Source organism: Trachinotus anak, unplaced genomic scaffold (assembly GCF_046630095.1).
Source record: "Trachinotus anak isolate AG129_WGS33_773 ecotype Australia unplaced genomic scaffold, CSIRO_AGI_Tana_v1 ptg000023l, whole genome shotgun sequence".
Taxonomy (NCBI): Eukaryota; Metazoa; Chordata; class Actinopteri; order Carangiformes; family Carangidae; genus Trachinotus; species Trachinotus anak.
In genome coordinates, this window is record NW_027273874.1 from 3,869,147 (window position 1) to 3,881,636 (window position 12,490).

The window sequence follows — 12,490 nt, forward strand, 5'->3', positions numbered from 1 at the left end:
ACGTCTGCCATTTTCGAGAGGGGGCGGGAAATTATCTCACGCATGCGTATAACCGAAGTGCCGCTCCCAGTTAGTCATAGCAATTTCTGTAATTCTCTAATTTTCTTTTTAGAGATTTTTGAGTATTTCATCAGTCCTATTAAAAACTAAAATATTTTCTTGGAGATTTTACCCTATAGTATAAGCTAAACTGACGTGTATCACTTCACTGAACAGTTAGCTTTGAGTATTTTGTGATTTTTAACAAAGATGGGAACGCGCAGCAGAAATCTGGTGACATTGTAAGGTGTCCCACCATCATTTCGTTTTGATTAATATCATTTAAGGCGATTCAAAAGTATGCCAGCTGGTTAATTTGGCATTTACGGAGATGTCAAATCAAATCAAAGCGCTTTTCAGGAACCATGATGTAGGTGGGAGTGAGGTATCTTGCCTCGCTCATGCTCTTTGTGTTAGGATGTCATCAGAGGGCCCCCCCATCCAAAGACTGAGGAGAGCAGAGAGGTCCCGCTGTGTGCCACTGACCTGCTTCACAACCATCATGTGCACCATTTATTTACAGCCACTCACTGCTTAGGTCACCCTCTAAAATGCAGTGTTTATGCATAATGTTTTTTTTTTTTTTGTCCTGCAGGATAAGTCAGAGCTTTGTGCCATTTCCTACCTCTCCTTGCAATCTCATTTGTTTAATGACTCAGATTTGTCCTTCTTTACTTGGAAAACACCAGCTGTTAAATTGGAATCATGTATTGCAAACTTACCACCATTTTTAGTAAATATAAAGAAGCTATTGCAAGCTACAAACACACAAAACACATTCAAAAAAAATAAGAGACAGAGCTAAAAATCAGGAATATTTTTATTTTAAAAAACAAATGAAACAATGAACACTTCCACTTTTCATCCCACATCTGTTTGATTGACAAACGTAATCATGAAAAAGCAGTACTACAAAACATGTGAAATTAAGAAAAACAAAAAAGACAAAAAAAAAAAAGAACTAGAATACAATATAACAAGTACTATCTGATATGTACAAGCATTATAGTTTGTGTAATATATTTATTGTTATAGGCAAAAGGCAAAAAAGCTGAAGACTGCTGCTGAAGAAACAATGGCATGTGCAAAATACTCTCCACAAGTCCACAAGCTTAGGACGCTCTGCAGAACCCCGTCAGGCAGAGGTCTACTGCTTTCATAGGCAAATCCCGTTCCCATGAGGACAGACGGCAAATTTACAAGCTGTGAGGGAAATGGGAACAACATCTTTTCAGAAAGCTAAGCTTGTGGAGGCCTTGTGAAGAAGACTCTCTCATCATCAGAGGGACATATTTCTGAGGACGGTGGAGAGAAAAGACACTGCTGATCACTGACAGAGATTATCGATGGACCGAACAGCTCCTAATCTCTAACCACGACTAATCAAGGACAGAGGAACCATCATTACAGCTTCACAAACACAGGTCGACACAGGTACAGAGGTACAGGAAAAACACACGGGAACAAGTTCAAGACTTACATACAGAACAACCAGCGTTTTCAGAGAGACGTGAACGGTCAGAATGAAGGGGAGAACCGCTCCAAAGGTGACGAAGACAAGAAAAACTGCAGGACATAGCTGTGATGTAAAAGCATTCAGTTCCTCCAAACATTGAAATGACGACTTAAGAACAAGGATCACTTTGTTGTTAACGTGTTTTAAGTTATCAGCACCCCAAAAACACCACAAATCTAATCTGAATATAATCAAATTTCTTTTCACAGTTTGGGTTTGGCAGTGATTTTCGTCTTTAATGCCTCTCTTTCAGATTTCAATTACAGTTCAATCAGTGAGCGAGTGAAAGCAAAAGAGGCATCAATAAACTATTATGTTATACAATTTAGGAAAAGTTTAGATTTGCATCACTGCAATAATTTGACTAACAACACTATAAGGCAAAGAGCATTTTGAGCTAGTAGAGGTCAGTTCTAACAGCAGATTTAAGATCATAGCCCCTCCATGTTTGAGGTTTAAGTTAAAAAAAAAAAAAAAGGTTTTCTTTTTGAAATCCATTTGTTAAATTTAAAAATGTGGTACCCTTTCATAATATAGCATACTTAAAAATGGAATGAGTTGCCACCGTGACTTATTTAAGAATATGAAAGACAGAGTAACATTAGCATAGATTGATGTTTCTGGTCCCTTAGTGAATTTTAGTCTAGCATTCACTCTCTTTTGGTCTGTGCCAGAAATATCTGGCTCTTTAGCTGTTAAATGCTTCACTATGCTCAACAACTAGTCGCTAACTTTATCCGTCTGTTGTCTGGTGCTGAGTAGGTAGTGTAGAGTGGGGTCAACAGAGGTTTTTTTTTGCAGAAAGCAGCTGCCTGCTGTGGCTGGAAATGAGGCTGATGTGAGCCAGTAAAGCCGTGGGCCCAGAAAACCAAAACAACGAGCTGAAAGAGGCTAAAATCGCCATGTGGAGCTGAAGGGAAGTACAGAGTCGGGTGTTAATTCTCTGTGAGTTTGTCACTATGAGTCACCACTTTCACATTAGACACAGTCATTGGACCCATTGCTAAGATCAACATTTTGATTAGTGCAGCTTTAAAAAGAAGATGAAGATATATTATCCACTAACCAAAGGGATACTTTATGGACCTTTGGTCTCAAAATCTGGCAACACAAAGGTCCTTTCCATTCAATAGCAGCTCAAAGTATTTATTAACATTAATTAAGTCATTAGTGGCAGATTATGAAGCGTTTTTGGATTATTTAAGTGGTGCTATAATACCAAAAATCTCAGTTTGGATCAAGTGACCTCTACTTCAAATTACAGTACATCAACACTCACTGATATTAAAGAATAATTCAAACCCAGCTTCTTTTTGGAGGCTAGCAGTCAGTCTGTCTCTTAAGCCCTTTAGTGCCTGTCAGCAACTGGCGTGAAAAAAAAAAGGAGGTTTCAAGAGCTCTGCGTTAAAGAGGCCCACCGGCTGTTTGATTTTTGTTGTTGTTTACATAGAAAAGGTGTTCAGACTCGCTGTCTGTCAACAGTTCATGCAGACTTTCAAATGACGGCACTGGAGCGGCGGAGCAGTTCATGTCTAAAATCTGAAATCAGGCCAATTGACACTAAATGATGACATCATAGTGACGTTTACCTCGACCATTGCCTTAAAATCGGCCGTTCACGAAGATGCAGGACAGCATGTGTAAACGAAACTCAATACATTCAAATATTTGAAAGTACCTAAAATCAATCAACACCAGACTGAGTGTGTGTTCAGCAGCGACCGATGAGCTGTTCACCAAACAGAGCGCGAACAAACAGGTGAGCTCTGACACCCGTCAACGTGAAACCTTGTGTAACAGGTGCTGTCTGACAGAAACAAACAGAAAAAAAAAGGCAGAGTTTGAGACATGCTGCCGACGTCACAGCCGTAACACTGTACTTTCTAATCTATTATCAAACCAACAAAAACAGCATTTAAACCAAGACGTTGGCATTAACACTATTGAAGAAAAATATTTTTGCTAATACTTCACTGGAGATGGAGAGTGTTACGATGCAGGTGACACAAGGCAGAGCCACACAGCTTTGCTTTTAAAGTATTGCTTTTTTCTTTTTTTTTTTTTATTAACAATTATTATAAACCACTAATCCAGATACATTCTTGGATTTGTACCATAGTTGAATTTCAATCAAATCATTTCAATAAAACTGAATTTCACCTTGTTTTTTTTTTTTTTTGTTTTGTTTTTTTAAGTGGTGGAAAAATCTGCATTCGCCTTGTGCCAGGCTACAAAGTAAACAAGACCACCACTGCAGCTTTTGCAGCCCTGATCTGATAATCACCACATCATCAACACACAGTGCCAACACACACACGCAAACACACACGCAGACACTCACAAACCAATTGCATGCCCTCTGTCACATGGTAGAAAAAAAGTATTTCTCCTATTAAGTGATTTTTTTTTTTTTTTAAGGTTTCTGACCACATTACGTTTATTTCACCACATACACACACACACACACACACACACACACACACACTTGTCACCAGTTACTGTACACTCACTAATCACCTCACGACACCCTAGAGAAAGCAGGTGGCACACCTGTGCCAAAATAACTGTAACACTTTTTTTTTTTTTTCCTGATAAAAATGAAGGGTATTTTAAGAGAAAAGGAGAGAGGCTCAAAGGATGTAAATTCTGACCAGGTCTGCTGTTTTCACTGAAGAAAAAGCTGCAAGTCCTTTGCCAATAAAGAGAGGATCTTTTGGGGACAACTGGCGACAACATTGTGCTTTATTGGGGGTGACTAACTCCCATTCTTGTGGTATAAATACTCATGAAAAAGCTGGGCTTATCCTGAAAATAAAACCGTGTTTTCCCCCCGTCATATTCCCATCAACATTGCTGTGTTTTAGACTGTTTCTAAATATGCATTTTGTTTCCTGTTGCATATTCGGTTGGGTCTGCTGTCAAGAGGGTTCGTCTATTTTTTTTACCAGCTGCAAACACCCGGATGGTCCATGTTTACTCATAAGTGCATAGCAAATAAGAAGATAAAGGAAGCTGCACATTACAGTAGCCCCTGCCCTGAAATCCTGGAACTCTTCACAAAAACGCACACTATGCATCACACAACAGCATTAAAGGGAAGGTTTTACTGTTTTTCACCAGAGCACAATTTAAAAAAAGACACTTCCCCTTTATATATTTTCTTTTTTGAAAGGAAATGTTTGGCATTAGACGACTTCCAAACGACTTGTTCTGGTACAGAAAAAAGATTTAAAACCGTTATATGGAAGCCCTTGAAATAAAAAAAAAAGACTGGGCCTGTTTTGAAGGGCGTCTGTACTGTTGATGTAGAACAGCTGGAGGAGAAACTCATCACTTGCCAGCCTTTTACTGACTGCATTTTGTGAGCTGAAGAGACTTTTTCTTTGTGTTTTCATTGGCTCATGCAAACACTGAAGCCCTGTTGCGTTACTTTTTTATTTTGAGTTACTGCTTCTGGCACATGAGTGGTGTATCTGTTAGTTCGGTGCATGCACGTGTGGATCAGGTCATTGAGGTGAGCTTCAAGGGTGTCGCCAAAGGTCAGGGGTCAAGAGCTGAGGGTCAAATTCTTAAGGGCTTGAAATCGGTGAGTTGTTGCATGCTATTGCATTCCATAGAACGGAAACATAAATGGCAGTTAGCTAATAAACTTGTGCTGTAAGCCCCTTGTAAATACACACACACACATACTGTACATTCACGTGTGCATGCACACACTCCACACACACACACACACACACACACACACACACAAAAACACGCACTGAAAGGGGCATTAAAGTGACTAGTAACAGCGCTGCACCCCAACACCCTCCTCCTCCTTCTCCTCCTCCTCCTCTTCCTCCTCCTCTCCCTCTGTAGCGAACATGAAATTACAGGGAAAAAAAAAAAACTGTCCGGCCACTCGACGTCTTCTCTCAGCTCGACAGCTGCTGAGAGGCAGAGTCTGAGTGTGTGTGTGAAGGTGTGACAGGATCGAGGAGAGTCAAAGGTCAAGTCTGGGTCAAAGGAGTTAAGCAGCGCTGACCCCTAGGACGGGGGCTTGCTGTAGCCAAAAAGTCCGACAGGTAGGTATTTGACGTGAGTGGGCCACTGGGCGGCCAGCTGGAAGAACTTAACGTCGTTCCACTCCACGCCATCTATGGACACTGGGAAGAGACACCAAAGGTCAGCTGACTTAAAAGGAAATGAATCTGCAAAAGAGAAACAATCCTCAGTGAGGAGTGAAGGTGCAACAACCAACAGTGTTCGGGTCACCTTTCAGGATGGTCTGCTGCTGCTTGGCAGAGCAGATGAGTCGGCTGATGCCTTCGATGACCTGGCTCTTTGAGTCCACGTCCTTTTCCTTGGGCTTCTTTCCCAGGAAGATGGTGGGGACTGAAGGGAGAAATGTCGAGGGAGAAAGCGACGTTAGCGTGGGTGTGTAATCATGGGTGGAACACAACTAATTGTAGGGTTGGATCTTGGCATTCATCTATTGATTTAAACACAGGACGTCTTGTTCTGATTAAAATCCAACCAGTTCTTGAATACTGAGTTTCACTGAATCAGCCAAACGCCACTGCTGAATAAATATGAAAGTGGCTGTCAGCGTGTAAAAGCTTGAAACTGGGAACTGTGTTCACACAGTCTTTCTGCAAGTTTCCACTTGTGGTACAATTGAACACAAGGAAAATAATTTCAAAATAAAATAAGAAACCAGAAATACAACATATAAATATAGTTTATGAATAATAATAATAATAACAACAATAATAATAATAGTAAATGTAAAAAATATTAAAAAATAAAAGTAATTTAATATACTTACATGTAAATTGTTTACCAATGGTTCAAATTCATTGCCAGTGTCAAATCATCAAAGACACAGTTTGTTTGTCTTTGATGATTTTACTTAAGGAGGCAGCTCCAGTAATAATCTAATGTCCATGTGAGGATTAAAACTCATATTAATAACATAAGTCTCGTTCACATTAAGGGCCCTTTAAATGTGTCATTATGTAGCTTGTAAATGTAATGAACAATAGCTGTAACAGCTCCCATCTGATCATCTCATCGTCATCTCACCTTTCTTGTTCTTCTCCTTGGTGACTACAGTCATGGCCATGGTGCTGACCTGGGCCTGTGGATCACTGCTGCCCCCGCCTGGTAGCCTGCTGACCTGCAGCGAGCGGAAGGCGCTCTTCAGTGTGTTCTTGCAGCCCGTGTCACGTCGCTCGCCCTCCCGCCGCTTGTCAGCGAGCGAGGCCAGCCAGTAGTCCACCTGCAGGCCGATGGCATCCACGCCGTGAGACATGCTGGGACTCCTGTGGACATAAAGGAGTAAATACTGTACAACGAGAAAGCTCAGCTGTTCTTTTGATCAGTGGTTAGAGACATTTTCTGCAGCCGGAGTTAGAACAGACATAAGGAGTCAACAAAGCAGCAGTTGTGTACTTCTGTGCTCTGAGAGAGGACCTGTTTGTTACATTTACTTGATGAATTTTGCACATTATGTTCCCAAATGTATTCTGCAGCTTAGATCAGACACAGCCGCAGAGAGGGACTGCAGCTGGCAGAGCCAAACTGATGAGAACTAGACTACATGATTGGATACGAGATGTATCAAGAGTCTCTCACTCCTCCTGGATCCTGGTCAAGCTAAACTCAATTTAAAAAAAAATTGGGTCAGGAGTAAAATATGCTAAATATGTTTCCTTATCCAACAAACACAGACGGGTGATTTAAAGGCATTAACACCTCTGCCACAGCTCAGCACTGAGAGTAACATCAACATTTCGATACTGTATGTTGACAGTAAACGAAACATGTTGCCACAACAAACAGTAGTGCACTTCCTAGAAGTGTTAACATTAATACCAAGAAGCTGAACATAAAAGTTAAAGATGAGATGATAAGGATATTGTGAAACAGAGGATGTGGACAGTACATGTACAGTTACTTCAGATCGCAGAGTCTGAAGACTGATAAACTCACCCCTATTAAGTATTTCCTGTTTGTGATTTTACAACATAATGCATGAAGCTGCATGTAGTTTAATCTTCCCAGCAGCATTTGAAACACCACCTGGTCCACCACCATCATGAAAGCACTGCTTAAACATTAACAATTTAATAATTTTACATTCAGATATAGATGATAACTTAAAACTTCATTTTTATACTTAAAACATTTCACTGCTAAAACCTCACGGGTAAATTTCTGAGGGCTGTCGTAGTGGTACTTTTAAGATTCGAGGGTAGTCATTTGACTCCTTTTTCCACTACCGCTGCAGCTGGTGAAGAAGGATGATGGGAAATGGGAGAACGAGGGAAATGACAAAGAAAAAATTGGATGCAATGAGATGACTCGAGCCCTGAAGGGGTCTGGGAGAAACTGGGAGAAAAAGAAGAGACAGAAAGGAGGAAAAATCATAATCCAGGTCGGTCTTACCCCTGCACTGTCAGGACGCTGCCCATAGAGGGGGAGGAGGGGGGAGTGGCCGCCTCTTTAATCATCCCTGTGGGGGAGCCGTGGGATGGGGGAGACGTGGACGGGACGGCCAAACTCACAGCCACGCCCTCCTCTGTATCTCCTTAACAATCATCACAACAGGGACAACATTAGCACGTTACCAACAGCTACAAAGCCAAGCTAACTTAATTCAGTTTGCTGCTCGGTGTGTTTCTAAATCATCACCTGTTGGAGAAGGACCAGACTCAATGAGACCAACCTTCACCACCTGGAAAACAGGAACAGATGTGAGCGAAAAAATCTCAATGATCAGCGTCAGTCTCTTAGCGGCCGACAAGCCGTCACAAAGTAAACAGTCTTACCCCGATAAAAGGAATGAATTTCTGGTAAGAGTCTTCATCTCGCCTGGACAGAGAGAGACACAACAGAGGATATTAAAGAAAACATACAGAGCTGATAAATAAATGCTGTGCCTTTTTTTTTTTTTTCCCAGAAAGCTCCTCTGTGAGACAGTTGGCTATTGTTCATTTAAAAAAATGTCATCTATCATCATCATCAAATCCATTTCAAATCAATCAATCAATAAATAAATAAATACTGTGAAATAAATCCTGAAATAAATAAATTTGATTATAAATGTAGAAGTATTTAAATCTATGTAAATATAAATATATAAGTGAATCAATAAATAAACAAACAGCTGTATAAATGAATGAATGAATGAATTCAGTGCTGTTTCATTGGTCTGAATCTGTGAGATAACCACGCCCTTCATTTGAATATAAAAGATGGAAATAAAATTGGCATTAGGAAATAAAAGTCTCCACAAATAAATAAATAAATGTGGAATTACAAAATAAACGTCCCTTTAAATAAATAAAAATGTCATTTTCAAAATAAAAAGCTATTTATTTATTTATTCACTCCCTTATATATTTATATTTACTCATGTATTTCTGCATGTTTTACCTAATTTCAGTATTTGAGGATTTATTTCACAGCTGTATTTATTTATTCATTGATTTAATATTGATTTAGATGGCATTCCATTTTTGTTAGCATCTGTACTCACGTCCGGTGTTTGCAGGTGAGCATGGCCTCAGCGATGGGCAGCTGATGTGTGACGGTGGCGCCGCTGATGTACTGGGCGATTCTTCCCGCGACATCCAGCTGGTCTGGAGATGACAGAGGAAGAGGACGTTCACTCATGGACAGGGATGTATTTGTGTTGAATGACTGAATGATGAGTTTATCTGTATGACAGGTGGTACCTGTTGGCGGCGGCTCGGGGCGGCTGAACACGTCTCTCCACGCCCCGTCCAGGAAAGAGGAGCTGTAGCGGTTGTCAAGGGCACCAAGGTGCTTGGCAACCGGATGGGAGCCTGATGAAGAAGATGAAGATTAGTCAGCAGGCACGCAAGTGAATAAATGGAAAATGGGCAAAGAGTCCCCCAAATTACAACCACAATGCGGCCTAACTCTGCAAGACTTCATCAGTCACCATGGAAACACCAGCAGACCCTCATACCTAGAGGCACCACCAGGAAGCGCATGTGGTTGAGCCAGTCGGACGTTTTGTTGGCAAGCTGAGTGACGAAGAACTGCAGGATGGCTCCGAGGTAACTCTGGCCGCCCACCGCCGCCACCTTCACCGCTCTGGGCATGGACGAGTTACAGTTACAGCTGCAGGGAGAGAGAGAGGCGTTATCAGTGCTGTGCAGAGGTGGGTCCACTGGATCTTCGTCATCCATCAAAGACGAGGAAACGGATCACACAGCCAACTGGCCTGAGGACAGAAATCAAACTGGCAGGACGTCAAAAAATGAAAAATCTGAACCAAAGCCATAAAAAAATAGAGAGTGAGCGACTGTGAACTGCAGATTAAAAGAAGATGTTGTATGAGACCATCAAGAGGAAAACATCTGTGACCACTGACACCTAGACAGACATTTCCTAAACTGTTTAGTCTAAAAATAAGTTAGAAAACAATGAATGTGATGTCTTCAAATGAATGTTTTGTTGAAACCTTTTAGGTTTCGAATGTAAAAAGGTAAAAGTAAAAGTAAAAGGTAAGGTAAAAGTAAAAAGGAGCAAATCCTTACGTTTAAGAAGCTGAAAATAGTGAATCTTTAGCATTTTCCTTGATAAATAACTTTTGTAAAGTTACTATGATCTTGGCAAACGATATTGAGATATTTGGTGATTAATTTTCTGGCTAATTGACTAATCTATTTATTATTAACTAATTGTTAAAGCAGTAACATCAAAGATAATCGTAAGCAAAGTTTCACACAGCTGTTCCAGGTTTGTGATCCTGACCCGTGATGAAAAAAATACACAGAGCTTCTGACATGAAGACTTTTATAGTGGATGTGCACAAGATAAACTGTATAAAGATTCACTTTCATGCTAACAACTCTTTTTTCTTTTACTGTATTAACCAATCATTACTCTCTTTACTAGTGATTTATTGTATATGTTTTGGCAAATATCAGGTCAATAAAACAATTTCTAAAAGAGGACAGAGATGAGGGAAATATAGAAAGTGTTGTTTGAATAAACACAAGCGATAGATATGGAGTCATAGGAGCAAAGAGGAGGAGAAAAGATGCAGAGGATGGTGGAGAAGAGGAAGAAGAGAGACGAGTCAAATGGAGGAAAAGAGAAGAGAAAGACGAGGCTTAGAGCAGGGAAAAAGAAGATGAGTCATTCTGCAAACCAACGGATGCTCAAACTCAGAATATATGTGTGTGTGTGTGTGTGTGTGTGTGTGTGTGTGTGTGTGTGTGTGTGTGTGTGTGTGTGTGTGTGTGTGTGTGTGTGTGCGAATGTTAGCTTCTCAGAAAAACTCACAATTTCTGGATGCGGGTGAGCACAGCAGACAGCACCGCCTGGATTTCAGCCGCCGAACACGTGCAGACCACCGGGTGTCTCTGGACCTGGAGCTGCTCTGCAACATACTGCAACACACAGACACACAAAAAGTACGATGCATGATGGAAAAAAATGACCACAAAATGTTGTTTTTAAACATGGACAGGCTTTACACACACACACACACACATGTAGGCATACCTGCCCCTGCCAGTCCGTTCCATTGACTAGGATCAGGCTCTCTGGGAGCGCAGAGTCGGACAACAAGATCTGATTCAGCTGGTCGTACACCACCTTCCTCAGGACCTGCACACACACATGCACACACACTGAGTACATAAACCCCTCCTGCAGCGATGCATTTACTCTTCAGATGACTCATCAGCACATACATAATTCATCTCTGAGCTGCGGGCGACTCAGACGTTATCAGGATGCGTGTGTTTTCTTTACTTTGGGAAAAGACAAGACGGGAGCAGCACTTCTTTTAAAGTGTAAATCCCTCCGCGGGAATACTGCAAAATGCCGATCTATTTTTGTGTGCTTGGTTAAAATGATGCTGGGGCGTACGATAAGATCCTGGAAGGAGGGAGCATGTCGTCATTAAAATGTCAATCTTGACTCAGAGCTGCCGTCTTTCAGGCTCGTACCGGTGTGCTGTGGCCCAGCTCCGGGGACCTCTCCGAGTCCGAGCTGTTGGTGCGTTCGCTCAGGGGTTTGGACAGCTGTCTCTCCTTCATGGGAGTGCTGCTGCGCTTCTGTCGGGGTGTGTGGCCTCCGTCCAGCCTGAGGAAAGAAACACACATCCTGGTTAAAAACAGGCTCAAATGACATCTCCAACATTTTCATTTTTAAGTTCACCTTCCGCCGCGACTTGGCAGACAACATGTATGACACCGACCAGTCACAGCGTGCTGTGTTTTGTGTTCAGAGATCAAGCTCCAACAACAAATGTTTGGAGTTTTATGAATAAAGCAAACCTTTAACCGTTTACTGTCACTTGGTGGTGAAGGTGGGTTTTGTGTTTGTCCTTCCCTGTCAGTAGAGAAAAGGTGAGCGTGTGTGTGTGTGACACATGGTCTATGTGCAGAGAGTGACATTGCACCCACAGGTGTGATTCACGGGTAAAGTGTGGGTGGTTTCAGCAGAAAGAGATCTTTACTTTTGTTGACTGTCCAGTGGCGACTTCAGGATCCTCTACAGTCAGCTGCCTTTAAGATGCTCTCGCTGGGTGATGTGACTGAGAGTGAGGGAAATGCCACTAAAGCAATAAAGTCAGCAAACTGACTCAGAAATTGCTAACAGTAGCCACTGTAAGCTAACAGTCCAAAGATTGAATCAGTAAAACTCCTCAATGTACTAAACTGAGAAGGGCCTGTTTTATTGTGTATGAAGAGGAAGACTGTGTTAGTTACTTAGTCTCCCTTTCAGTCATAAAACATGAAGTATATTTTTGCACCAAAACACCTCAGTGAGTTATGTCTATCACACAGGAAATTGTGTATATTTTAGACACATGTTCAACAATAATAACACCAGTGTGCAAGCGCTGGAAGAAGAAGTGGGTGGTTAGGTGTGAGCACTGACGGCCGACGTGGCTGAACGGAC

General features: G+C 41.5%; 1 protein-coding gene across 2 annotated transcripts in view; it reads right to left on the reverse strand.

Annotated features, from left to right (window-relative positions):
- Positions 1 to 841: 841 nt before the first annotated feature.
- The window catches only part of LOC139606787 (phosphofurin acidic cluster sorting protein 1), a 61,420-nt gene continuing 49,771 nt past the window's right edge, over positions 842 to 12,490 (reverse strand). For both annotated transcript variants that reach the window (XM_071459137.1, XM_071459136.1), the window contains exons 13-24: positions 11,533 to 11,668; positions 11,084 to 11,188; positions 10,862 to 10,968; positions 9,537 to 9,691; positions 9,280 to 9,390; positions 9,081 to 9,183; positions 8,371 to 8,413; positions 8,234 to 8,276; positions 7,988 to 8,129; positions 6,623 to 6,861; positions 5,813 to 5,932; positions 842 to 5,703 (exon numbers count right to left, since the gene is read on the reverse strand). In XM_071459137.1, the coding sequence (XP_071315238.1) occupies positions 5,585 to 5,703; positions 5,813 to 5,932; positions 6,623 to 6,861; positions 7,988 to 8,129; positions 8,234 to 8,276; positions 8,371 to 8,413; positions 9,081 to 9,183; positions 9,280 to 9,390; positions 9,537 to 9,691; positions 10,862 to 10,968; positions 11,084 to 11,188; positions 11,533 to 11,668 (1,423 nt within the window). In that variant the 3' untranslated portion in view covers positions 842 to 5,584. The remainder of the gene's footprint in view (positions 5,704 to 5,812; positions 5,933 to 6,622; positions 6,862 to 7,987; positions 8,130 to 8,233; positions 8,277 to 8,370; positions 8,414 to 9,080; positions 9,184 to 9,279; positions 9,391 to 9,536; positions 9,692 to 10,861; positions 10,969 to 11,083; positions 11,189 to 11,532; positions 11,669 to 12,490) is intronic.